The sequence below is a fragment of the Fukomys damarensis genome, unplaced genomic scaffold, assembly GCF_012274545.1.
Source record: "Fukomys damarensis isolate Sample0158 unplaced genomic scaffold, DMR_v1.0_HiC HiC_scaffold_39, whole genome shotgun sequence".
Taxonomy (NCBI): Eukaryota; Metazoa; Chordata; class Mammalia; order Rodentia; family Bathyergidae; genus Fukomys; species Fukomys damarensis.
Window position 1 is genome coordinate 29,836,985 of NW_022900951.1, and position 26,590 is coordinate 29,863,574.

Here is a 26,590-nt window from a genome sequence, read left to right on the forward strand (position 1 = left end):
AAGAGAGGGGAGGGGAGGGAAGGGAGGCAGGGAGGAAGGGAGGAAAGAGGGAGAGAGGGAAATAAACACCTATGTGAACTACAATGTAATTACAAATGAAAGACCACAGAAATATTTGCTTTAATTGTTACACCCAAGGCAGTCTTCATACATGAAAACTGCCTGTTTCGTGCACAAGTATCATTTATACTGATAGAACAGATGTTTTGTTTTCATGTTCTTTTTTGTAGGGCACAGCTGACATGTTTTTGGTTTTCCTGTTGTCATAATAGGTCATTGTGATGCTCCATCTGCCTGTTTACATTTGAGATCACCAGTGTGCTCCAGAATTTTTTTCCTGGGCAGAAACATTTTATTTTTTCTGTTTGGCAAATGATCTCTTATAAGTTCCAGTCCCAATCCTCTAAGAAAATTTCTCCATGATATTTTGCACTTGTTATTTTCTTTGTAACCTATCAAATCATTCATACCAAACATGTTCAGGATCAAATAAAACACAACCATTGGCCAACAATTTGTGATTCCAGTGACATCATAATTGCTGTACAACTCATCAACAACATCTACTCCACCTTTGGTTTTGCTGTAAAGAGTTACCATCTCAGGCTTCAGTTTTGTCAATGTTTGTCAATTTTTCCATCATGGTATATTGTTTGCTTTTCCTTTGACATATACAAGGCCAATGTTATATCTTTCTGAGATCCTAAGATTGTACTATAGAATTCCCTGTTTTGAAATTGCAACATTTCATTGGGAATGCTTTCCTCTTGCACAGAGTTCCTGCACTGGCCCATTTGTGCTGTTACCAATGTGACACCAACTGGAAACTGAATTGTCCAAAGTCACATTCCGGTTAGCTTGGGAGATGGACGCAACAAGTTTGCTCACAATGTCATTTGCTCTACTACTCTATGAGTAAAGAGTCTGGTGGCTGAGTTCCAGGATAAATTTCTAAATTGAAGGTATACATCTTCACATCTAGCAAGGCATATATATTTACATCGTATTTTGAAGACTTTTGGGGGAGCATATGTTGCCTGAATCTATAGCAACCAGGTTTTTCATGTGCCACTGTACTGAATTGGGCTACTTCTACAAGAAAAATCAAGAGAAAAACCTTTTTAAAAATCCTAAAGGCAAGAAATTCAACAATGAGCATCTCATGGTTAACACACCCGCTGCCGCTTTGGAGCTCCTATATTCACTCTGCCATTCATCTGCCACATGGCTGAATGTACTGCGGGGATCCTGTGCATTCTTTCTTTATCTCTTGGTCCCAGGCACAGCTACTGTAAGCTGCACCCAGATTCCATTATGGCATATCAAATGCTTGCAGAGCAGAAGAATGGTATGGGTGTACTTTACCCCTGTGATGCCCACGAATACATAGGCAAAAATGTTACACAAAGCATCACGTGGGTAAAAAAAAAATTCTCAATTTGACACATTTGCACAAATGTGTCATTTGTCACACCTTGCCATTTGTCATACCAAGTGGGTGATTGCAAAGATTGCTTCCTATATCCCTCAGACATAGCTACGGAGACACACAGCCAGCTACCAATACGCTAAAGTACATAACTTCCTTAGAAAAGTATGGAACAGGCTATGGTAACCCACAATAATGTTCCAAGTTAAATTAACACCTTCTGGGCAGGGGATGTTACTCAGCGGTGCCATGACTACCTGACAAGCACAAGGTCCTGAGTTCAATCCCTGGTATCATTAAAAAACATTAATCAATACCTTTACAAATTCTCTGGACTTGGCTGAACTTACCAACATATAAACAGAGACACACAGGGGCACACAGATGTACACCCACACACAGAGAGAGACAGAGCGAGAAAATGCTCCTGCATTCCAGACTCCAGCCAATGTGTCTTTCTTTATCTCCGTGTCCTTTTACAAAATATTTCTCATGCTACAATCAAATTCTGCCCATGTAATCCTATTTCAATATTCTCTCCCATCCAGGCCAATTTTATGATTCATTTTATTACGATCTCATTTTTAAGACAAGGACACTCATCTTCCACTTGCCTCCTGATAAACAAATTACATGAATAGTAGCGAAATCAACTACTAACGCTTTCAAAATCTGTGGAAGGTCCATACCTGTTTATTCAGATCTCAAAAAGGTCAGCATCATGTGGTCTGGGCTCAGTGTTAGTTGCTTTCTGTGGTTCTCCACTGAACCTCTATGCTCAGTGCTGTAGCACTCACTCACATTGACATGTTACGTTCAGTTCTTTGTAGCAGGAGACAGATCTGTCTTTTCACATTTTGGTTATATTACTTCGTCCTTCACAGAGAGTGTATCTTAGATGAAGTGGAAAGCATATTATCAAATTCCCATTTTGTTGAGAATTAAAGGGTTCCTTTACACAAGTGCTTTAGGCCACAGCATCACAGAAGTAGTACTCAACATATGCTTGTTGGAAGGGAAGAGGGAGTACGAAGGCGTTAAAAAAGCACAACAGGAAGAAAATATGAAAAAATATAACTTTCTGATGGTGTTTCTTCTGTGATAGCCTTACACTAAATCTCAGACTTAGCTGTTGGGTAAAATGCACATGTTATTTACAGAAGAATCTCAAATCCCATTATTTGCAGCAACATGAATAGAATTGGAGAAACTTCTGTTACTGGAAATACGTCAAGCACAGAATGTTTCCATTCATATGTACAAGCTAAGAAGTCTGTTCCATAGATGTAGAGGAATAAAATAAAATAGTGGTCATTAGAAGATATAAAGATTTAGGACAGGAAGGACAGAAATGGGGAAGACCATGGAAGTCTTATATACTGTTGCTGGGAATATAAATTAGTAAAACCATTATACAGAACAATTTTGAAGCTCCTCACAGAGAAAGAGAGATCGACTATATGAGCAGCTATTCTACTCCTCAATATATATCCGAAGGAAATTATCATACCAGAGATACCTCCATGCACAGGTTCACTATGGCACTATTCACAATAGCTAAGATACGGAACCACACTTGATGTACATCAAGCAACAAATGGATAATGAATGTATGATGAATGTTTAAATTTCTTTAAAATTAGAATAAAAGACACACTGTGAAGAAAAATGGGATAAGTGTGTTTGCAGGAAGGAGAGGATTTTGAGAGAGATTAATAGCAGTGTCTTTTATCATAATATAGTTTTTGAATTAAAAATCCATTGTCTATTTTGATCATACCTCATTAATCAAACATTTCCACCAATTTCTTTCATATAAAAACATGTCTTTATCCACTTTACAAAGAGGATCTGGCAATGTGGAAATTCTGGCTCTTCCCCAAAGTCAAAATGACCATAGAAAGGTAATCCTTTTGATTTGATTCAAGTCATCAAAGCAGCCACAATAAGGCAACTAAAGACCCTCACAAAAGAGGACTTCCAGAACTGTTGCAGAAAGTGGCAATAATCATGAGCTAAGTGTTTTAAGTGAGGGGGATTATTCAGGGGGTATAACATCTTTTTATTGGAATTTTAAAATTTTAAACATTAAACATATTTTTGTTAAAATTTATATTCAAATATTTTCCCTACTTTAAAATCAAGGTTCTTTGATGTTTTTATTATGGGGTTGTAGACATTCCTTGTATGTTTTGGATATTAAGCCCTTATCATTTATGTGATTTGCAAATGTTTTCTCCCACTCTTCAAGATGATTTTTTCACGTGTTTTGTTCATTTATTTTGCTGTGCAGAAGTGTTTTAGTATGATACAGTTGCATATGTATATTTTTGGTTTCGTTTCTTGTGCTTTTAAGGTCATAACCAAGAAGTAATTCACTGCCAAGGCCAAAATCATGAAGCTCTTTTCACCTACATCTTCCTTCTAGAAGTCCCATAGTTTCAAGTCTTACATTTAAAACTTTAATCAATTTTGAGTTGATTTTGTGTGTGTTGTAAGAGCCCAATTTCTTTCTTTTGCATGTGGATATACAGTTTTTCCAAAGCCATTTGTTGAAAAGATGTCTACTGTTTATTCCTGGCACCCTTTTCAAGGATCGCTAATACCTTATCTACAGATTTTCCTTCTGGAATTGGAGTGGGGGTGGTTACGCAAATCAACTACATATTGTATGTTTGCATTTCCCCTTTAAAAGAAAGAAAATTTATCATTATAAATTGTCATATTTTCCACAATGCAATATGGATTACCAGTACTGGAATTCAGTGGATCTGCATTTAGCGATTTGAAGTAGCTCTATAAAATCTACTAGTCATTAAATCATTACTGTTGGGCCTCCAACAGGAAAATGTAATGAAAACACAGACAAAATCTAGGATTTTGTTCATTTTGTTAGAGAGACAAGAGCTACTCTGTAAATTACAATTCAGAAAATAACAGAAGAAAAATTTAAAGGATATACCGAAAGTTTCCACTATTTTAATAAGCTTTTATAAACCACACTTTGAATTTTAGTCCCATTTTCAGAGTAATCTTCAGAATTTATTAATTCCAAAAGGTAGTCATATTTTGTACCACCTAGTAATGCTTTTCAACATAAATAATGTGATATTTCAGATTTCAGTGGCTATGTGGAAAAGAAAAAATTGATAGAATAAAAAGGAGGAACAAATATATTCGTCTTGTACACTTACAACAGAAGAAAGTTAAAAATAAGGTCAATTTCTAACATAATGAATTGACTACTTTCTCAAGGGAAGTCTACTTTTTATAATAATTGCTAGCACATGTTGATCGCAATGAACTAAGTGCAATGGTAGCAACCTCCTAAATGCATCACATAATCTAATACTTATAGCAACTTGTATTATTAATATCATTTTCTGGTGTGTAAATCCCTCAGTATATGCCATTTCACACATTTTAGAAGAGATGGAGTCAAGCTTTAAGTTGAATAATATTTGATACAGACTCCCATATTTTTCACTACCTCCTAGGTAGGGAATAACAAATGTTTATTGTTTACAAAATGTATTTATGTACCTTAAATGAGAAATCGATATACAATATCTGTATATCTTATATGCAAATGTGTAAATTCATATGTTCAAATGTATACATATATAAATATATGTACAACATATACCTTCTTGTCAACTGCTATGCTACTGCAAAATCTACTACTATAACTTAAAGTAAAAGGAACAACTAAATTTATAAATATATGTACTTACAGAATGTTAATGAGTGGTTGTTTCTCAAGTATAGGAATTGACTTTAACCTTTTTAGAATAAAGGTTTACAAAATGACAACATGCTGTTTAAAATATTTTAGCTATGGGTTGTTTTCACCTTGTTAATCTGTCTTATTTAACTGTTCTTAGCACAAACCCCTTGTGTTATGAACAACATCAGCAATATGTGTTTCTAATGTGAATATGAAATCTGTTCTGAGAGATGATGGCATAAAACAGCAAGTTTCAATTTATTTTTGCTTACCTTTTTTAAAACTAAAGCCATCTTACCAACAATTTAAAATATCAGTGCCAGGCGTGGTGGCACACACCTGTAATCCCAGCACTCGGAAGGCTGAGACAGGAGGATCCCTGTGAGTTCGAGACCAGCCTGGGCTACATAGTGAGTTCCAGGTTGGTCTCAACTACATCCTGTTTTAAAAAAAATGTATCAGTCACAGTAAGAATCTTATTTACTCCTAGGTAGAGAGAGGAAAACTTAATACTTATAAAATTGTATGTTAATGAAGTATAGCTCAATAATGCACAATAATATGCAAAAGATTTACAAATTGATTAAAATAAGTACAACTGCAACCAAAATATCCCTACACTGAAAATATTTCAAGTATTTCTGAAAATGCTTTGCTGATCTTGGAGGAAAAGTTAACTGACATACAAAAATTCTTTTCCACACTATGACCACAAATCCAGCAGTATCCAAAACACTTTACTATGAAGATCCATACAGTTCATAAGTATGTTGGCTGATAGGCTTTTTTTTTTTAACAAAGCTGTCACTATGGTTTACTATTAATCTGATCATAATACATTTTATGCAATAAATAATCTCAGACAGAGCTAATTTTAGACCTTGCCAACAGTTCCTCTAAATACAGACAGATCTTGATTGAGAATAGGAATAGATATAATCCCAGTCTTTTCAAGAAATGTAAAATACTAAGATGTCAACAGAAAAATGCCTAATCAAACCTGATTTTTATCAAAACTCTATTCCAGTTCACAATATCAATTCTGTCAAGTAAAACAAATATGCAAAGGGAACAATATTTTTTAATTCTGTGAAAAGTTCTTAAACTAAATGATTTTTAAGAGATGAAGAAATGACAAGAGATCTATTAAACTGCGATGGCAAAACATGACACTGCAAATAATATTCCCAAAATAAAAATAAATACATTGAACTTTGAAAATTAAAGTATTTTGTTTTAACATAAAGGCAATAGTGTTACAGTGTTATTCAAATGATAGGAAAAATTGCTTTAGTATTCAGAAATTAATAGTGAATACTACTGACAAGGAAAACCAACATCATCAACCTATTAAATAAATCTTCAAGCAAGGGGAAAAGCTATGACCAGAGCAACACATAATAAACAAATTAACAAACAAATGAAAATACTGAAAGTTAATGGAACAAAGCTCCAAGTCTAACATGTCTGTATGCCTGTTCCAGCCCTCAGTTACCTACTACTCTAACTGCAGATTTAACATGATTTTTGTACCTTAGACCTAGAACCCAAGGCCAGAAGTGTGCTAAACCAATCCCCTGTGGGGATCCCAAAGCCAATCAGTTTGACCTTCTACCCTAACCTCCATATCCATGCTAGAGTAAGTGGGTCCACCAATTATTTGAAGGTCTTAAAAGCAAAAGACCAAAGTTCTTGCAAGGAGTTCTGTCTCTAGACATAGACATTCTATTGACTTTTGCCTGAATTCCTAGCACACTGACCAATTTTTCAGATTTCAGATTTGTCGACCCCAGTTCCTTGAATTCAGTCTGTCTCTTCTTTCTTCTCTCTCTCAATCTCTCTCTCTCTCTCTCTCTATATATATATAGATAGATATAGATATACATGTATCGTATTGCATGCATTACTGTATATATTATATTTATTCATATATATTTTATCATATGTATTTTCATATATATCTTCATATATAATCTTTGGAAGCTGCTGACTCAGTCTCCATTCTGAACACTTTTGTACTAGCAATACTGTACGCATCTCTTCTTCTAATGAGATCATGGCTATTTTACCACTGTTCCACCCACTGGCATTTTTACTTAGCAAGGTGTAAAATTTAAGCAAATTATGAACAACATAGAGACCTAAAGATTCTCATTTTGTTATTTGTACAAAATAACACAGAATGGCTAGTCTATATCTTGGGTGAATGTAAGAATCGCTTGGTGCATGTCTTAAAATTATATATGCCAGGTTTTACTGAAAATGTACTAAATCAGAATTCTCTCAATTGATTTTAATTCACAGCTGAGTTGCAATCCCTGGATAGAAAAGAATTGGAACACAGGATATAGTCCAAGACAACTACTCTTTTATTTTCCTAGTTCTAAGGATCTAATCCAGGGCCTCAAGTATATCAGACAAGTACTCTGTCACTGGGCCATACTCCCTACCCCAAGACTACTACTCTTAATAAAAATTTAGGACCTGAGTTCGATACTCTGTAAAAAAAATTTTTTTAGCTTATTTCCTAGTGAATAGCAAAAAAATTTCCACAGTCATTTCATTTTAAGAAATGAGACTACTCTATAATTTCGGTTATCCACTGGTGATAACTTAATCTTATTCCTCAGTTTTTACTGCAATGTTTGAATTTTTAATACAATTAATTTTTAATATAGTTAGAATTTCACATATATATTCCAGTAAAGTCTACTTTATCTGGCAAATGTTCAATAAAAAATCTGAATATTTTTATTAATGCGAAAAGGTGGTGGACTCATCATTATTTCATTAAAACTTGTGATTCCTACCTTCCACTGCACCCTTCTACGTTTGTGCCAAATGAATAATCAGAAGTTTTTCACAGATGGGTTGTAGCTCAGTGATGCTGCGCCTGCCTGGCAAGCACAAAGTCTTGAGTTTGACGCCCAGTATTAATATAATAATATTATTATTATTATTATAAAGAAATAACCTAAGCCGAACGTGGTGGCGCACACCTGCAATCCCAGCAATCGGGAGGCTGAGGTAGGAGGATCGCTGTGAGTTCAAGACCAGCCTGGGCTACATAGTGGGTTCCAGGTCAGTCTCAACTACATAGTGAGACCCTGTCTCAAAAAACCAAAAAAACAAACGAAAAGAAAACAAAAGAAAAAGAAAGAAAGAAAGAAACCTAAGCTGAGGATTCAGCTCAGTGGTGTGCACTTAGGTCCACAGTTTCTGGCAGAAGAAAATCAAGAAATGACATTATTAATTGAGAATCGAGTCATACTGCCTACTGCATTTGATAGATTATTAATGAGCCTTTCCTCACAGACATTGTAATTTAAGAAACTGTAACTCAAAAGCACCATATACATAAGCAAAAGTGAAATATTAATAATCTTTTTCAAGGTGAGCGTGGTAGCACAGGCCTGTAATCCCAGCACTCGGGAGGCTGAGGCATGAGGATCGCTGTGAGCTCAAGACCAGCCTGGGCTACATAGTGAGTTCCAGATCAGTCTCAACTACATAGTGAGACCCTGTCTCAAAAAAACATAAATAAATAAATAAATAAATAAATAAATAATCTTTTTCTACCTAAAGAGTATATCCTAACCCATTAATTCACATTACAATAAATGAGGTTTAAAGTCACTTTGGAATAAAGCTCCTAAAACTAAGTCATGTCCTAGAAAATCGAAGCTCTCTAAATAAGTTTCATTGACCTTAAATATTCGGAGGTATATTTGAAAAATAACAAAAAGCCTTCAATAAAATAACTCAGAAGAGTATTATTCATGGCTGAGTAAGAACTGAAGAATGAAAAGCTCTGAGGAAAGTTAACAAATGAGAATAATACACAGGAATTACCTGACAAAACTTTTACTTTCGTAAGTTGTGTTTTCCAATAACTTTACTATTGGCTGTTTGAGATCATTATAATATTTTTATGAAAGAAGAAATCAGCAAATAGACCATGGATATTGTGGGAGAAAAGTCTAGAAATTTTTTAAATGTGAAAAATTACTCATCAAATTATGCAGAGTAATAATCATAGTACTGTAAATGTAAGCATTCCCTAATAACATAATGTCTTCATATTATACTGCAGTATGGAATCCTAAGGAATATTTCATAAGTATTATTTTTCTCAATATATTTCAAATCACACTTGATTTTAGTGAAATACAATATATACAGCTTCAACAAAGATATTCTGGGTCTTTAGGTTAACTAACAATTCCATCAAATTTATTTTCCATAAACTTTGTTGCTGCGCAGGAAATGTAAAAACTTCGATAGCAATGTCTGTATCTTTAACAATAGAAGTAATTATATCAAATTTAATATTGAATACATGTGTATATTTCAAATTAAATACATTATGTCTCATATCAATCATCAACTTATTAATAACTGATTTCATAGTGGTTATATATTTTCTTTTGACAAAATAAACTGAAACAGATTCTCAGGCCTATGAGACTAAAGCCAATATTTATTGCAATCGTACAGCATTTAGCACAAAGCTTGATATATGCTAGGTCCTTCAGAAACAGTTATTAGAGGTTTGGTGGTAGAACTCAGTGATAAAGCATCTCCCTAGCATGTAGGAGGCCTTGTATTGATTCCCAGCACCAATAAGGAGGGATGGGAGGGTGGGATGGTGTGTTGATGCGATTCCAATTCAGTGTGCTCATAAGTACTTGAGAATCCCACAGATCTGCTCTTATCTTTATATATAAATGAAAAATTTCTATGAGCATTTTCACAATTATCTTGATTTCTTTATAACTCAGTATAGCCACCCAGATTCATTTTCCACATTTGCACATCTTTTGAATTGTGCTAGGTATAACTGCTGCATGTCCTAATGTAAAAATAACAAAGTCATGTGTTCACACGTATAATCGTGTTAACTTATTTAACCAGATGCAAAGACTACAATTTCCTTGTAAAGGGCTGACTAGGAAATGAAAAGTGAGTTAATAGAAGAAAATTTCAGCATCTTAAATTCCTGAAATTGAGATTATGGTAATTCATGAAAACAAACTGCATGAGAATGAAGTAATCACTTTACTTTTTGCAAATTCACAAATAAGAATTTGAAGGGTAGCCTACACTATCTGAAAAAAAGATACACTATAAGTTATCATAAACTAAAGCTGTCAATCATTTTAGCAAAAAAAAGAATGGTCAAGAATTGAGATGCTGCATTTACATCAGGTAAGCCTAAGGAACTAAAAAAAACCTTGCACCATAGCAATCAGATCTGTTTTCAGTAAAACATTAAGCAGAAGCATGAATGTGAATTTTAATTTGAATTTAACTAGTTAAACAGTTTCATTTGTAGTATTTATAAATTATTAGTTATACAGACATAAAACACACCTTTAAGTATAGAGATTTTTATATATGCATATTTAAGCAGACATAATAATAAGTCCTATCCAAAAATACAATTTAAATACATATTCAACATCCACTGCTACCCACAGTTTTAACTGGCAGTAGCAATAACAGCAATTTTTCGATAACCATTTAATCCATTAATTCATATTTAACTCTTATTATGAAGAATTTATCATCAACCAAATTAAATAATATTTGTGCTAAAGAATCTCATCATCCTGCCCATCTTCCAAACTACCTAAGGAATAATCTGCTGAAGAGTGTCATTCTCTTCTATTTACAAGTTGTGAGCTTGAAAGATACGGAAGTGATCTAAATGCTCGTGAAGAGATGAATAGAAAAAGCAATTGTGGTATAAACGTAACAAAATACTACCCAGCCTTTAAAATTAAGAAAATTCTGCAATACATAACAACATAGATGAACCTTGGAAAGATCATGCTAAGTGAAACAAATCAACCACAGAAAGACAAATACTTCATGATCCCACTTGTATGGTATATTTAAAATTGCCAAAATCAAAGAATGAGATTTGGAATGACAAGGCCTTGGAAAAGAGGCAGGGAGAAGTTACTTATCCAGAAATACAAAGTTTCAATAAAACAAGATGAAAACCGTCTAGAGACCCGTTGTGTAACATGGTCCATGTAGTCCACATGTAGTATTACAGACTTAAAATGTTGAGCAGGTAGATCTCTTGTTAGGTATTCTTACCATAATTATAATTTTTAAAAGACATATTACATTCTGTCTAATTCACAATTTATTTATAAAAGATGAGCGATGATAATAAAAATTAACTCAGCTTCTCTGGCAAGAAAGGAGGATACAATTACTAGCTTAACTTATTCTATTTTGTCTCCCTCTGGCCACTCTTTTCCTGAGTTGCTCCTTCCCACGGTTTTTCTCAATTTCAGGATCACAAATCTGATAGATAAACATCAAAATAAGCAAAGGGAGATGATCCTTTCGGCAGAAGCAATTTTCAGTGCACCAAATGGAAGCATTTCCCCAGGCACCAAATAGAGACCACCACCCTCATCAGACTCTGTGTGCTATGCACCCCCCCTGACTTTTGCCTTTGCTCTTTCCACCTTGCAATTAGAAAGTTGCTACTGGCAGCCCTTGTGCTGCCACATTAAAAGTAAAATTCCTACTTCAATCTCACCAACTCCTTCTCTACCTGGTTTTCTTTTAGGGTAAGTAACCAAGTCTAGTCAGTGCTGTTTCCCAGAGTCAGGCTTCTGTCCAGGGACTCACCAAACAACCGTGATTCAAAGTAGAATGAATAGTCCAGAGACCAGTAATACTGACTTTGCACTGATATTTCACTTTTCAATACTCTCGTAATGGTTTTCTTTATTCTTACACATACAAACACATGCACATATATACAAATTTACACACAAACACACACATGGAAAAAGAGACAATCTAACAACTGCCACAACTTATGGTCCACATTTTCATGAATACAACATTGAGACTCTTGTATATACAACATTTTAAAAGAACTATATGTAACCCAGAAGAGCATTTAACTATAAAAATGGATAGATGAGGATTATAGAAAAAGTTTTCATTGTGCAATGACAGGCCTGAAAGCACTACAATTGAGAATGTGAGTGTTACACACCCTAAGTAGTCTACATAAGATAAAGAGGCAAGAAGACACTGCTTATGCTCCTTGCTACTTTTGCTACCATGTGGGTGCCATGAACTGTTTGTCTTCTGCAACACCCCTCTGCCATGTTCCACTCTGCCTTGGAGTCAGCTGATTATGGAATGAAGCCTCCACGAACTGTGAGCTAAATCAACCCTCTCCCCTCTAACTTTGGGTGTCGGGTTTTTCGTCTCAGCAATGAAAGCAAAGTAATTAACACACTCTGTAACATGTTTTTATATGATGAAATAAATGAAAGGTAAAAAGTTTTCATCCGTTATAGCATTAAAATTCTTTCTGTTCACTTCAAAACTTCTTACAAATAATACTGTGATGGTTAATTGTGTCAACTTGACTGGGCCACAGAGCACCCAGATGTTTAGTGAAACATTATTCTGGGTGCATCTATGAGAATAATTGTAGGTGAAATTTGAATTCGAATCAGTAGATGGAGTACAGAAGAGTGACCTCCTTAACCTACATGAGCTTTATCTAATGAGATGACGTCTCAATTAAAAAACAAAAGCTGATGCTCTCTCAAATAATATAGAACACTTATATGACTGCCTTCAGTCTAGGGCATTGCATTTTTTCTGTCTTCAGATTCAAAATAAAATATCAGTTCATGCTGGATTTCCAGCCTGCTAACCTTTGGACTAGAACTACATCATTGATCTTCCCATGTCCCCAGCTGCAGATGTTGGGACTTGTTGTCCACCATAATTGTGTGAGCAAATTACTTATAAAAATCAGTCTCTGATTCTTTCCCTCTTTCCCTCTCCTCCCCTCTCCTTTTCTTCCTTTCCGGCCTTCCCCTCCCTCCCCACTCCTTCCTTCCCTCTCCCTCTCTCTTTTTCCTTCCCTCATTCCTTCTCTTCCTATCACCTTCCCTCCCTTCCTCTCTGTACACACACACACACACACACACACAATTGTTTGTTTCTTTGGTCAATAGTGAGTAGTAGAAATGTTGACCATGACCATTTCAAAGAAGCTATTATCATACAGTACTATATTCACATTTTTAAAAATTAAGATTTGCTCTGAAGTTTTTTCCTATCTGTATTTAGTTTCATTCTTGTTCATTAAAGTAAAACAGGATGAGATTCTTTTATGTGTAGATATGTATACATCCTTCATGAGAAATGGGACTTACAGGTCATACTTGTTTACTAATTTCCCTTAGAAAAGCAGATTTTAAGTGTTAGGTTTCTTTTAGTAATATATATATCCATATTATTTCCTTAGAAGTTAATGATAAGGGGTGAAATATCTATTACATTTTTCTATACATATAACCATATACTAGTATTATTTTTTAAAATATCTGAAGAGTAAGATTATGGAGACCAATTAACCTTTGATAAAGTTCAATGTCCCTTCATAAAAATACTAAACATATTAAGTATAAACATAGGAACATAATAAAAGTCATATATATAACAAGCAAACAGAGAACATCATACGGAATGGGCAAAGCTTCAAGTGTTTTCTCTAAGATCTGACACAAGACAAAGATGCCCAACACATTTACCACTTTTGCGGGGGTACTGGGGATCGAACTTTCATGACAGGCACTTTCATGGCAGGCAGCAGAACCACTGCACTAAATCTCAAGCCCTTACATTTACCACTTTTACTCAGCATAGTGCTGAAAGTCATAGCCAGAGAATTCAGATAAGAGAGAGAAGAGGAATTTAAATTTTACAAGAATTCAAATTTTCAGGCTTTGCAGAAGACACGAAAGTCTAAATCGCCATCAAAAACCCCTATTAGAACTAATAAATAAATTCTGCATAGTTGCAGGATATGAAATCAATATACAAAAATCAGTAGTGTTCCTGCATTCTAATAGTGAATTATTTGAAAAAAAAAATCAAGGAAACAATATAATTTACTAAAGCTGAAAATAAAATACCCACAAATAAAGATAATCAAAGTAAAGAAAGATCTCTAGAGTCAAAATTATAAAACATTGATGAAATAGGCTGTACAATTCCCCCCCCAAATCTGGAAGAATATCTAATGTCCATGAATTGGAAGAGTCAACGAAATTAAAATGTCCATGCTACTCAAAGTTTTCTATAGATTTAATGCGATCTCTGTCAAAACATCAAACGACAGTCTTAAAAGTAGAAAGAAAACCCCAAAATTTATGTTACCACAAAAATCTCTGACTAGCCAAAGCTATCTTCAGGGTGCAAAAAGATGGAAGCATTACACTACTTGATTATATGACATACTACCAGGCTGTAAGAACCAAAACATGATATTGACATAAAAGCAGACATATAGACCAATGAAACTGAAATATAGAGTCTAAAACTAAACCCATACATATACAGTCAACTGATTTTCAAAAAAGTTGCTAAGAACATTCATTGGAGGAAGAATATTCTATTCAGCAAATGTCTCTGGAAAAACTAGATATCTATATCCAGAATACAGTACTACACCATGTTTACAAAAGTCAACTCAAAAACATTATTATAAAAGTTAACTTAAAACTGATTAAAGGCTTACATGTAAAAGTAAACATTTAAACTACTAGAAGTAAACATAGGGCAAATATTTCAGGATATTGGAGTGGAAATGAATTATTACTTCAACAAAATCTCAGAAACACAGAAAACAAAAGTTTAAATAGACAAATGGGACTGCATCATCCTAAACATCATCTGCGTAGAAATAAAAACATTCAACGGAGGTCAATGCACAGAATTGGAGAAACATATGCAAACTATCCTCCTGACAAAGGGTTAAAATCCAGAACATACAAGAAACTGAGAAGCAAAAAATCAAATCACCCTGTTTTTAAAATGAGCAATGGATTTAAAAAGACCCTTATTTTGAAAAGACATATAAATGCCCAACAGATACATAAAAAGCTCTAATCATGAGGGGAATGCATACCAAAACCACAATGAAATATAACCTTACGCTCATTGAAATAGATGTTATCCAAAAGTCTAAGGATAACAAGTGCTGGAGAGGATGTAGAGAAAAAGAAACCCTTGTATGCTGTTGATGTAAATATAAATTAGTAGAGTCAATGTGGAAAACAGTATAGAGATCCCTCAAAAAATTAAAAGGGGTATCATATTACATACGAATCCTAATACTAGGTACATATCCAAAGGAAATTAAATCAGTAGGTTGAAGAGACATATGCATGCCCGTGTTCATTCTGTAATGATATTCAGAAAAGTCAAAAAATGGAAACAATGTAAGTGCCCATCAACTGCTGAATGACGAAACTGTGCCATATACACAATGGTCCATAAACACAATTCAGCTCACCAAAAAGGAAATGTCTTTCATAACAACATGCATGGAACTAGGGATCATATCGCTAAGTGAAATTAGCAAGGCACAGAAAAACAAGTAACCACATGATCTCACTTTTACATAGAATCCAAAAAGTTGATCTCATAGAAATTGAGAGTAGAATGGTAGTTACCAGAGGTTTGCAAGAGTCGGCTGGAGAGAATGATGGGTAAAGATTGAGCAGTGGGTACTAAGAACAAGAAGTTATAGCATGTCATTTCACAGAAAAGTGACTATAGACATATCTCAAAAAGCTATAAGAAAGTATCTTGATTGTGTTTGCTAGAAACAAGTGATGTTTTGTGGTTTTTTTTTTTTTTTGGTACAGGGGATTTCAGGTCCTTGTACTTACAAGGCAGGAAGTGGAGCCACTAATCTAAATCCTCAGTTTGAGGAGATAGATATGTATTCAATCTGACTGAACAATATGCGTTTGTATCAATACAATATATAGTACCCCATTAACATGTACAAGTTTAATGTGTTTCTGTGTCACTTAACATAAATTTCAAAAATAAAGGTTGGAAACATCTTTAAAATTACCTAAGACAATAGAATATTATGAAGCCATAAAGAATAGTGAAATTACCTCATTTTCAAGAAAATAAATGGAACTTGAGACTATACCACTAAGCAAAATAAGCAGTAAGTCAGACACAGAACATTAAATATTGCATGATTTCTCCTATATGAGAAACCCAAAATATAAAAGAATAAAGGACAGATTGTAGAAAACAAGAAGACAGATACTTGGAGACAGGGAAGGGGGTTATGGTGAGTGGTAAGAGAGAAGAGTAAAGGAATTTAAAATGACCCAGACAAGTTATATGCATACACCAAATCCCCAAAACAAGTACCACTTTCCTGTATTGCAAAAATACACGAATAAAAATACAATTAAAATAAAATAAATACTGTGAGGATATAATGAAAAATGTTCTATAAAAACAAAGTTTTTGAATTTAATACAGTGACAATTTTTGTTTGTTTTTGTTTTGGTCTGCTTCTCTACTACAGCATACACTAAAAGGGAACAGTTACTTCTTTATTATTAATATGCCCCAAATTATATATCTAAACCTGAACCATATTAGGTAATAAATATTTCTTGAATTAATGAATTAACTAATGAAGTATTTGAAAACAGTTGTAGGAAAACTGAGTGAGTTCAACACTGATGGTGAAAGAATGATTTGCTGAGAATTGGAGAAAATTTAAAATTTTATGCAGCTTACTTAATTCATGCCACAGAACATAACTGAGGATTTTTTAATAAGTGCTTTTTAAGTGGCAGTGAAAGTACAAATGATGTTGGAGGGGAAGAAGATATCCATATGGTTAACAATGCTTTCTCTAAGAAGGCACCTAAAACTTTTGAGAAAACAAAAGGTTGTATTTACATAACAAGAGGGAATCACAATCTGCATAAAGACCAGTGAGAAAATCCAGGATATTACAAGGACATCTTTGAGATTTTCCACTTTGAGAAGCAGACAACACAACAAGCAAGAACTCCTAGGATTGCGCTTTCAGGTTCAGAGACTTGAGAGAATAAAGAGTGAATGGGAGAGAAATATGGAAAGATGAGAAGAGTCCCTAAGATTTTTGAGGTAGTTTTGGCTCTCAGACAAGGGTGAACTACATCACGAATGGACGGAGTAAAGTAAAGGTCACTGAAGTTCACAAGGTCTATGAACTAAGGAAATCATGGGAAGCATCATTAGTGTAGAACTTGATGTTAATGAGGGCAGCTTCCATTCAAATAAAGCTTTATAATATTAAATATAAACAAATCACAAAAAGCAATACATTCAATAAAACAATCACACAGGAGCAGCTTCAAATAAGTTGCTTACGGAAAAATCTAGGTTGGCACATGCCTGAAATCCCAGAAAAGTCAGCACTCGGGAGGCTGAGGCAAGAGGATTGCCCTGAGTTCGAGGCCAGCCTGAACTACATAATGAGACCGGGTCTCAAAATACCAAAAAAAAAAAAAAAAAAAAAGAAAGAAAGAAAGAAAAAAGAAACATCTAGGTGATTAACTAAAAAGTTTGCATTTTAAGCAACTTTTTAAAAATATTATACAGATCAGACAGTGCAATCATAATAGTAATCGATAGAAATTACTGGTTGCTCCTAATTTCTGATGCCTAGCCCCTCCCCAAGAAGGTCATATAAATATTAGTCACTGAGGAGAGCTGCCGTTCAAATAAAGCTTTATATTAAATGTAACTAAACCCATCATAAAAGGTACTACATGTGATGAAACGATCACATTTGGACAATTTTCAAATAAGTTAATAAAGAAACAATCCATATGACTAATTCAAAGGTTTGCATTAATATTAATGAACAACTTTACAAAACACCGTATAAGGAAGAAGGTCAGGGAAGAGTCGGCCAGGTGGTTCTAAGTACGCTGTGCTCACGGGCTCACGCGCCTGGCCATTGACCTCTGACCCTCCCCGCAGGGATCCAGTCAACTATCAGCACTAATCACTTCCTGCCCGCCCACTTCCTGCGCCACCTCAAATCAACCTCAGGCCTACCTCAGAGCTGGGAGTGAGCTTGTCTTCGGTTTAGAGCTGCCTCCGCCACCCGTGGAGCACCTAGAGCTTGTGCTGTGTACGCAGCCTCTGCCCGCACTGCCCTTGGGCCATCTTCACTGCCTCCGCGCTAGGCTCCCAGCTTCCCGCCGCCACCGCCGCCGCCGCCCCTGCCATGGCTGCCGCAGCCCCGGAACCACTGGTGCTTCGCCAGAACTACAGCTCTGACACTGACGAGGCCGTCAGTGTCCGCATCCGCCTGCAGCTCTACGCCTACTACGTCTATCTCTCATTGGCCGCCTACTTCGACCGCCCTGAAGTGGGCCTGAAGCACTTCACGAGCTTCTTCCTGCGCCGGTCTCACCATTGGATGAAGTGCGCTAAAAAGCTCATGTGGATGCTGAACAAGCGAGGTGGGTGCACCATCTTTGACACCATCTTGAAGCCTCACAGGGACGACTGGAGCGATGGCGCCCAGGCCATGGAGCACGCCTTCCGTGTGGAGAGGACTGTAACCAAGAGTCTCCTGGACCTTTATGAGTTTGCGACTAAGAAGAAAGATTCCAATCTATGCGACTTCCTGCAATGCTACTATCTGCGCTCCCAGGTCCGGGTCCTCAGGGAGATCGCCGGGTATTTGACCAACCTGCGCAAGATAGGGACCCTGGGGGAAGACCAGGCCCAGGCCCTCTTTGACAAGCTCACTCTGGAGAGAGGTGACGATAAAGACTGGGTATAGACTGTCCTCAGAGCTGTGAGGTCCTTTCTGGGTCACCAGGCAAGGGCTGCACACTCCACTCTCACCACGTTCTTTTCAGCTCTTTCATATCTGTTGGTTTATTGTTTCCAATAAAGTTACTTGGTTCTTAGCGCAATTAAGATGTCTAGTCAATTCCTGTGTTCAGAACCCTCACATTTGAGGATGAGGGCGGATCCCTACAATGGGTATAAAACGTATTCAGGGAGTCTTCCCACCCAACAGTGTCTCATCCACAATTAGCTTAGGTCTTCGCAGTGGAGGGTAAAGGTATTTTAGGGTCCTCTGGAAAACAAAATTATAGTCTTCCCTCATAAACTGCGGCAATTGGGGTGGGATGGATGAATGGGTGTTGTGGGCCTGAAAATCTGTTCATGGTAAAAGTATGAAAACACTGCCTCTGAGGTCAAGTGGAGGAAATGCCCATTGGGTAGGAATTAAAGGGATCTTACTTAGGCTGCCGTGTAGCTCAGTGCTAGAGTGCTTGCCTAGCATGTGAGATCCTAGGATGGAAGCTCAACACTGCAAAAATAAGTGAATAAACAAAAACAAAGGGATCTTCAACTTTAATTTACTAAGAAATGTAAATGATCACCCTTGTTGATTCTTAGTAGCAAGGGAGCCCTGGAAGGCGTCGTGGCAGAAGATGTCTTCAACAATCTAAACCTAAGCCACAGTGAGTACAGGAAATGAGCCTTAGGCCAGTTACACCATAGTCACCAGAGAGAATTGCTGTGGTCAGCAGTCCTGGGTGTACATGCTACAATTACCAAACATTCACATACGGATTTCTTTTTTCTTTACGGGTGATGTAACTCAGAACCTGCTCTTCCGAGGCTCAAAGAAGAGGGAAGCATCCCATAGTATTGTTTTTTGGTACCAGGGATAGAACTCAGGACCTTGTGCTTGCAAGGCAGTGGCAGAACCACTGAGCTAAATCCTGGGTCCTTATTTTTTATGTTTTATTTCATTAGTATTGTTTTGCCAAAAAGCAGTTATATGTAAATATACATATAATATTTAAGTATTATTTATTTCATATTTATTTAAATAAATGTCCATTCCACTAGGAACAGAGTTAATTTTGAGTCTAGCTAGAGTTGGATTTTGGGAGCATGATACCTTTTGTTTACACTAGTTCAGCAATCGTGTTACTAGAATTAATATAGTCACTTTCCCGGTCATTTTAAACCTGGTTGCATTTTTCCCTTGGATTTCATGTTTCAAACCTTGATTTGTTTCTTGTTATTTGTTATTAAGAGAATGTAAGCTAATATGCCTTGTCAATGAATCTTTATCAGGTTCAACTGGAATTATTTACAATGGAGTAAATAGCTTCTTGGGGGCATTTTTCTCATTATCCCCAATAGAAAGTTAAAAAAAAGTAAATAAAGTAAGATATAGCTTCCATGAAAATATAGACATGTGAATGCTGCTACCACAACCATGCCTTCTCCTCTGAAAATATGTTTCCTATGTAATGTGCAGGTCCTGAATTCCTTACGTCAGGGTTTCTAGATCAGATTCAGTATCAGCTAATCCTACAAAATAGCAGTGAAAAAAATGGATTCATGCCAATGATACACAAATACATAAATACAATATATATTTATATAGAGAGCATATGTATTAACAGCATTTTTTTTACCCTAAGGATTTTCAGGATTTAATATAAAAATGATACATTATGAATTACAAAAGGGATAAAATAGTCTGCATTTTCCAGAGTTTCTAATTATAAAATCCTTTTCCTACGGAATCTCACAGAATAGTACTCCAATAAATGTAGCTCAATAAATAATGTCAAAGGTTCTCATAATGTGTTGTTCTAGAAGCACATAGCTGTCAGCTAAACATCTTTCACTAAGAAATTTACCTTTGCTATATTTCAGCACAGTAAGTTTCAGAGCTATAAGTGTAATAGGGGACCCTTACCATAAGAGTGAAAGAGGGATACCACACAGAGATATTTTATTTCTTAATGGATACCTCCTAACACTATCTTTATCTGTTATTCTAATTTTTGTTTCTAAATGCATATTTCTCTAATACTTAATTGAAGTTAAGAAAGCTTTCAGGGCTGCTGCTAAGTAGCTTGTATTCTTCTCTCTTTCTACCTATATAATCATCTCATTAGCAACAGAATTCTTCCTTTATGTTTTTCAAACTAGATTGTTAAATTTTAGATAATATGTATCCTTTGGTCAAAAACCATCAGTGTCTGATTTTTTTGAAATGGGATGATTTCTCTCTCTCACCAAAGCAAGCTAAAATTCCTCAGAATGCAGGCATTTGATCATGAGGAAAAAATAAGGCATATATACTACACAGAATTTTGTTAATAAAGCCAAGGATAGTTAAACAAATGTATAATAACTAATATGCTTAATGTGAAACATCTCATATTTCCATCTCTTTCCTCCAACAGAGACCATCAGCATTTTCTATATCATTATTCAATTTTGGATGCACATCCTATTGTAGTGCATTCCTGTTTATGATGAATAGAGGTCCTGTCAAACTTTTTTCCAGCCTTAAAATACATGATATAATTCTATAAAATGAAACTGCATTATCCCCAAACAATAGCAGTATGCTGTGATATCTAACTGCAAACTCCTGCATGTTTTTTTGAATTGAAATGTGTTCCCATGGCAACCCAGGTATCAATTCTTAGGACACTTTTAATGAATTTGATAAGATACTATATTTGAAGGCCAAAATTAACATAATACAAAACTATTATTTGCTTAATGTGGAAATATTTAACTGTTTTAATAAATGACAATATTATACTAGGATAAAACAAGGCAATTAAAGCTTCTCAATAAGAAAGTGTTTCAGGTTGGCCCATCTCATTCACCACAACTGTCTTTGCTGCTTGGCTGCTTAGTTTGATTCAACAAGTATTTGCATTTAATAAATGAGTTGTTGCTGGGGAGTAAAACAAATAAAACATGCACTTGATCCAGGAATACTAATGTATTACTAGTATTTTTTCAATTTTATAAGAGTAAAGTACAAGTTGGATATAAGATTTTTCTAAAAGCCAATTAGATCAAGAGCATAACTAGGGATGTTAATTTATCATTCTGCATTCTATCTTTATCAAAGAGGTATTGTTACTAAGTTATTCAACCAAACTTTTATAATACAAAATGCAATAATATTTATAAAGCATGAGAAAGACTCTGCCAGAACAAAGGCCTCTAAATAAATCTAAAGTGTCATTTATGACCATCCTTATAGTAAATTATGCTACAGGAAAAATGTAAGGAACTTCCTGTTCTTGATAATGAGGGATGTTACCTGAGGGAGAGCTTGCCATGTATCATGTGTCAGGTTAAAACATGTATGTAGCCGGGCGTGGTGGCGCATGCCTGTAATCCCAGCTCTCGGGAGGCTGAGGCAGGAGGATCACTGTGAGTTCAAGACCAGCCTGGGCTATATAGTGAGTTCCAGGTCAGTCTCAACTACATAGTGAGACCCTGTCTCAAAAAAAAAAAAAAAGTTAAAACATGTGCATAAATTCATTGCTGCCTCAAAGCAACACAGAGATGGTGCTGGTATTATGCTAACTTGACAGAAGATGACAGTGAACTCAAAAAGATTACATCAATTTGCTAATTTCACAGCTAGTAACCGGCTGAATTTGAACTTACCTCAAGATATTTGTTAGCCTCCCTCTTCACTTCTTCACTGACTTACTGTTCAGTAGCATGTTGTTCAATTTCTGTGTTTTCTAATTTTTTAAAAATTCCTCCTGTTATGGATTTCTAGTTTCATAAATTGTGGTGAATGTATTTGGCCTTTTTGTCAAAGATAAAGTGGCTAAGTATATTAGGGGTTGTTTCTGCATTTTCTAATCTATTCCACTGATCCACAGGGTTTTGTTTCCAATAACATGCTGTTTTTATCACAGTAGCTTTGTAGCATAAACTCCAGAATTATGATGCTCCCTGCTTTGCCTTGTAACCTAGAATTGCTTTTGATATTCTAGGTCTCTTCTGGTTTCAGATGAATTTTAGGAATATTTTCTCTAATTCCATGAGGTATGCTCTTGGTATTTTGATCAGGATTGCATTAAATCTTTGGGAGTATGGTCACTTTTACTGTTGGTTATTCCTAGCCTAAAAGTAAGGGACATAGTTCCCTTTTCTCATATCTTCTTTTTAAAAGTAGTGTAGTTCTCAATGTAGAGGCCTTTCATCTCCATTAGATTGATTCTTAATATTTCTCATTTCTTATGGTACTTGAAAGGTGTGGTATCCCTAATTTCTCTCTGTGAGTTTATTATTGTGTACAAGAGTGCTATTGATTTTTTTAGTGTTGACTTTGTATCCACTCTTAGTATATGTGCTGCCAAGAAAGCACTTGGCTTTGTATCCAGCTATGCAACTGAATTAGTTTATTAAATCTTGAAGTCTTTTGGTGGAGCTTTTGGAGTCTTTTATGTAGAGTATCCTGTCATCCGCAAATAATGATAATTTAAATTCTTCCTTACTATCTTTATTCTTTTTATTTCTTTCTCTTCTCTAATTGCTCTGGTTAATGTTTCCAGAAGTATGTGGAATAAGAGTGATGATAGTAGGCTGCGTTGCCTTGTTCCTGTTTTTAGAGTGAAAGCTGTCAGGTTTTGGTCATTTAGTATGATGTTGGCTGTTTGTCATAAATGGCTTTTATTAGTTTGAGGTAAAGAGAATCTATTCCAATTTATTTTCTGTAGAGTTTTTATCATGCATGGGTGTTGGATTTTGTCAAATACTTTTTCTTCATTGATTGAGATGATTGTGTGAATTTTGTCCTGGCTTTTTTGATTTGGTGTATTGCATTTATTGATTTGTGTATGTTGAACCATCCCTGCATCTCTGGAATAAATCCTACATGGTCATGGTGCATAATCTTCCTGATGATTTACTGCATTCTGTTTGCCAGTATCTTACTGAGGATTTTTGCAGCTATGCTTATTAGGGAGATTGGTCTTTATTTCTGTTTTGGGGTTGGGTCCTTCTCTGGTTTTTGTATCAAGGTAATACATGCTTCCAGGAATGACTTTGGGGGTATTGCTTCCCTTTCAATTTCATTGAAGTATTTGGTGAGTAGCGGCATTAGATCTTCTCTAAATTTCTTGTAGAATTCAGCAAAGAATCCATCAGGACCTGGGATTTTCTTTGTTGGTAGCTGTTGAATTATGTCTTCAATTTCATTGACTGACATTACGTTATTTAGAATTGTTGTATCTTCTTGACTCAGCTTTGGTAATTCATATGTGTGTAAGAATCAGCCTATGCTTTCTGTGTTTTCCATCTTATTTGAGTACAAGTTCCCAAATTTGGTAGTGATGATCTGGATTTCTTCAGGATCTGTTGTGGTTTCACCCTTTTCATTCTTAATTGCATGGATTTGAGTTATTTCCTTTTTTATATAAGATTGACTAGAGATTTATAAATTTTATTTACTCTTTCAAAGAAATACTCTGGCTCATTGATTCTTTGAATTATTTTCTTAATTTCATTAACTTCTGTTCTCATCCTTGTAATTTCCTCCCTTGTATGAGCTTTGCACTTGACTTTTCTTTTTCTAGAAATCTGAGGTTCAATATTAGATTGTTTATTTGAGTTTGCACTGTTTTCATGGTGTGAGAATTCACCACTATAAACTTTCTTCACAGGACTGCTTTCATTGTGTCTCCTAAATTTTGATATGTTGTATTGGCATTATCATGTTTTTTGTAGAAACTGTCTAATTTCTTCTTTTATTTCATTTGTGTTCCATTGTTTGCTTAGGATAGTGATAGTTAATTTTCAAGTGTTTATAGAATTTTTGTCTTTTCTTTTTCCATTGATTTCCAGTTTCATTACACTATGATAATATGCATGGGATAATTTTAATTCCTTTGCATTTGCTTAAGCATGATCTATGAGCTCATATTTGGTCTATTTTGGAGAACATCCCACGTGCAGCTGAGAAGAATGTGTATTCCGATGTTGTGGGGTGGAACACTCTGTAGACAAGTCTATTTGTTCACAGGTTTGGTTCACTTCTGATATTTCTTTGTTTTTTGTCTAGTTTTTCTGTCTATCTGTGACAGTGGGGCATGGAGGTTCCCCTACAATTGTGTGAGTGCTTATTTGATTTTTCTTATTTGTTAACATTTGTTTTATATACTTGGATGAGTTAGTATTTGGTGCATATATATTTCTCATTATTATCTCTTCTTGGAGTTTTTCCTTAAGTATGTATCTGCCTTCTTTGTCTTTCTTGATCAGTCTTGGCTTGAAGCTTACTTTGTCTTTAATAGAATAGTTACTCCTGCTTTTTTCCCATTTCCTATTGCATGAAGTATTGATTTTCATCCTTTGACTTTTAATCTATGAATTTCTTTTTGAGTTAAATATGTTTCTTGTATGCAGCATATTATTGGATCTTCTTTCTTGATCTGTTCTGCCAGTATATTTCTTTTGATTGGTGATTATATACACACACACACATATTGGCTTATCCTTGTCATATTATCTTCCTGATGTTGGTTCCCTATTTTTCCCCTCTGTTTACTTGCTTACCTTGCCTGGTGAAGTTTTTCTATTAGTGTTCTTGGAATTGTAATCTTTGATATCTCTTTATAAAATATCCTTCAAAATATTTCGGAGAGCTGATTTTCTATCAGGACTTGAAATACTTCACACCAAGCACTCCTTGATTTAAGGGTTTGTGTTGAAAAATCTACTATGATTCTGACAGGCTTTTCTTTATAAATGATTTGTCTCTTTTCTTTAGCAATTGTTAATTCTTGTTTTGTTTGTTTGTTGTTGTTGTTGTTGTTGTTTTTGGTACAGGGGATTGAACTCGGGTCCTTGCGCTTGCAAGGCAGGCCACCAAACCACTGAGCTAAATCCCCAGCAGCTTAGTTTATTTTGATTTGTTTTGTTTTGTTTTGTTTTACAACTGTTAATTCTTGTGGTGAATTTATTGAATCTTTAGTATAGGTCTTCGTTTAGATTTATTTTGGTCATGGCTAATTGGAATCCAATATGCCTCACTTATTTATATGTCAAATTCTTTTTCTATGCATGGGAAGTTTTCTGTTACTCCTTCTGTGACAGATTTTTATGTCATTTGCACTGCCTCCTGCTTTTTCACTGATACCAATCAATTTTATGTTGTTCTTTGCATTATATTTCAGCCATTGGATTGATTTTTCATGGTCCCTTACTATTTTTATGAGATCTTTCTTTTTGTGATCACTAACCAGAGTTCTGTATTCTAGATATGACATTTTGCCCTCACCTTGGCTCATTCGGCTTTGGAAATTTTCAGTGGAATTTTTGATCTCCTGAATATCTGTTTGAATCTTTTTCATGGATTCCATTTCTTTCCTATGTTGGACAGTTATGGTTTCCATCATTTTCTTAAGCTTTTATATTTTTTATCTATGTCTAGATTCACTGAGCAAGTCTTTCATTATCATTGTCATCTCTCTTTTTAACTGAAAGATTATTTTTAATCTGATTTTCTCTATATCCTTACTTATCTTTTTTTTATTCAGTTGCTACCATTTCAGAAAATTCAAGTGAATGGCTTGTGATTTTCTCTGTCTTATTGTCACTGGACTTGTTCTGGGTGGGCTGGAAGTCTGGGGTTGCATTTTGCTTCTGCATCTTGTCATTTTTTATTTTTGAAAAAAGATTTCATTTGTTTTCTGTCCTGACTCTTATAAATTGCTTGTGGTAATAAATAGTTTCATCAC

At 35.2% G+C, this 26,590-nt stretch overlaps 1 protein-coding gene across 1 annotated transcript; it reads left to right on the forward strand.

Annotated features, from left to right (window-relative positions):
* Window positions 1-18,261: 18,261 nt before the first annotated feature.
* Window positions 18,262-18,825, forward strand: LOC104852930 (ferritin heavy chain-like). The gene has a single exon (XM_033760468.1). It carries the CDS (start codon window positions 18,262-18,264, stop codon window positions 18,823-18,825), a length of 564 nt encoding a protein of 187 aa, XP_033616359.1.
* Window positions 18,826-26,590: the final 7,765 nt, after the last annotated feature.

What these genes read in the sequence shown, in the direction of transcription:
- LOC104852930 (XM_033760468.1), top strand. Translation starts at nt 18,262, where the DNA reads ATGGCTGCCGCAGCCCCGGAACCACTGGTGCTTCGCCAGAACTACAGC.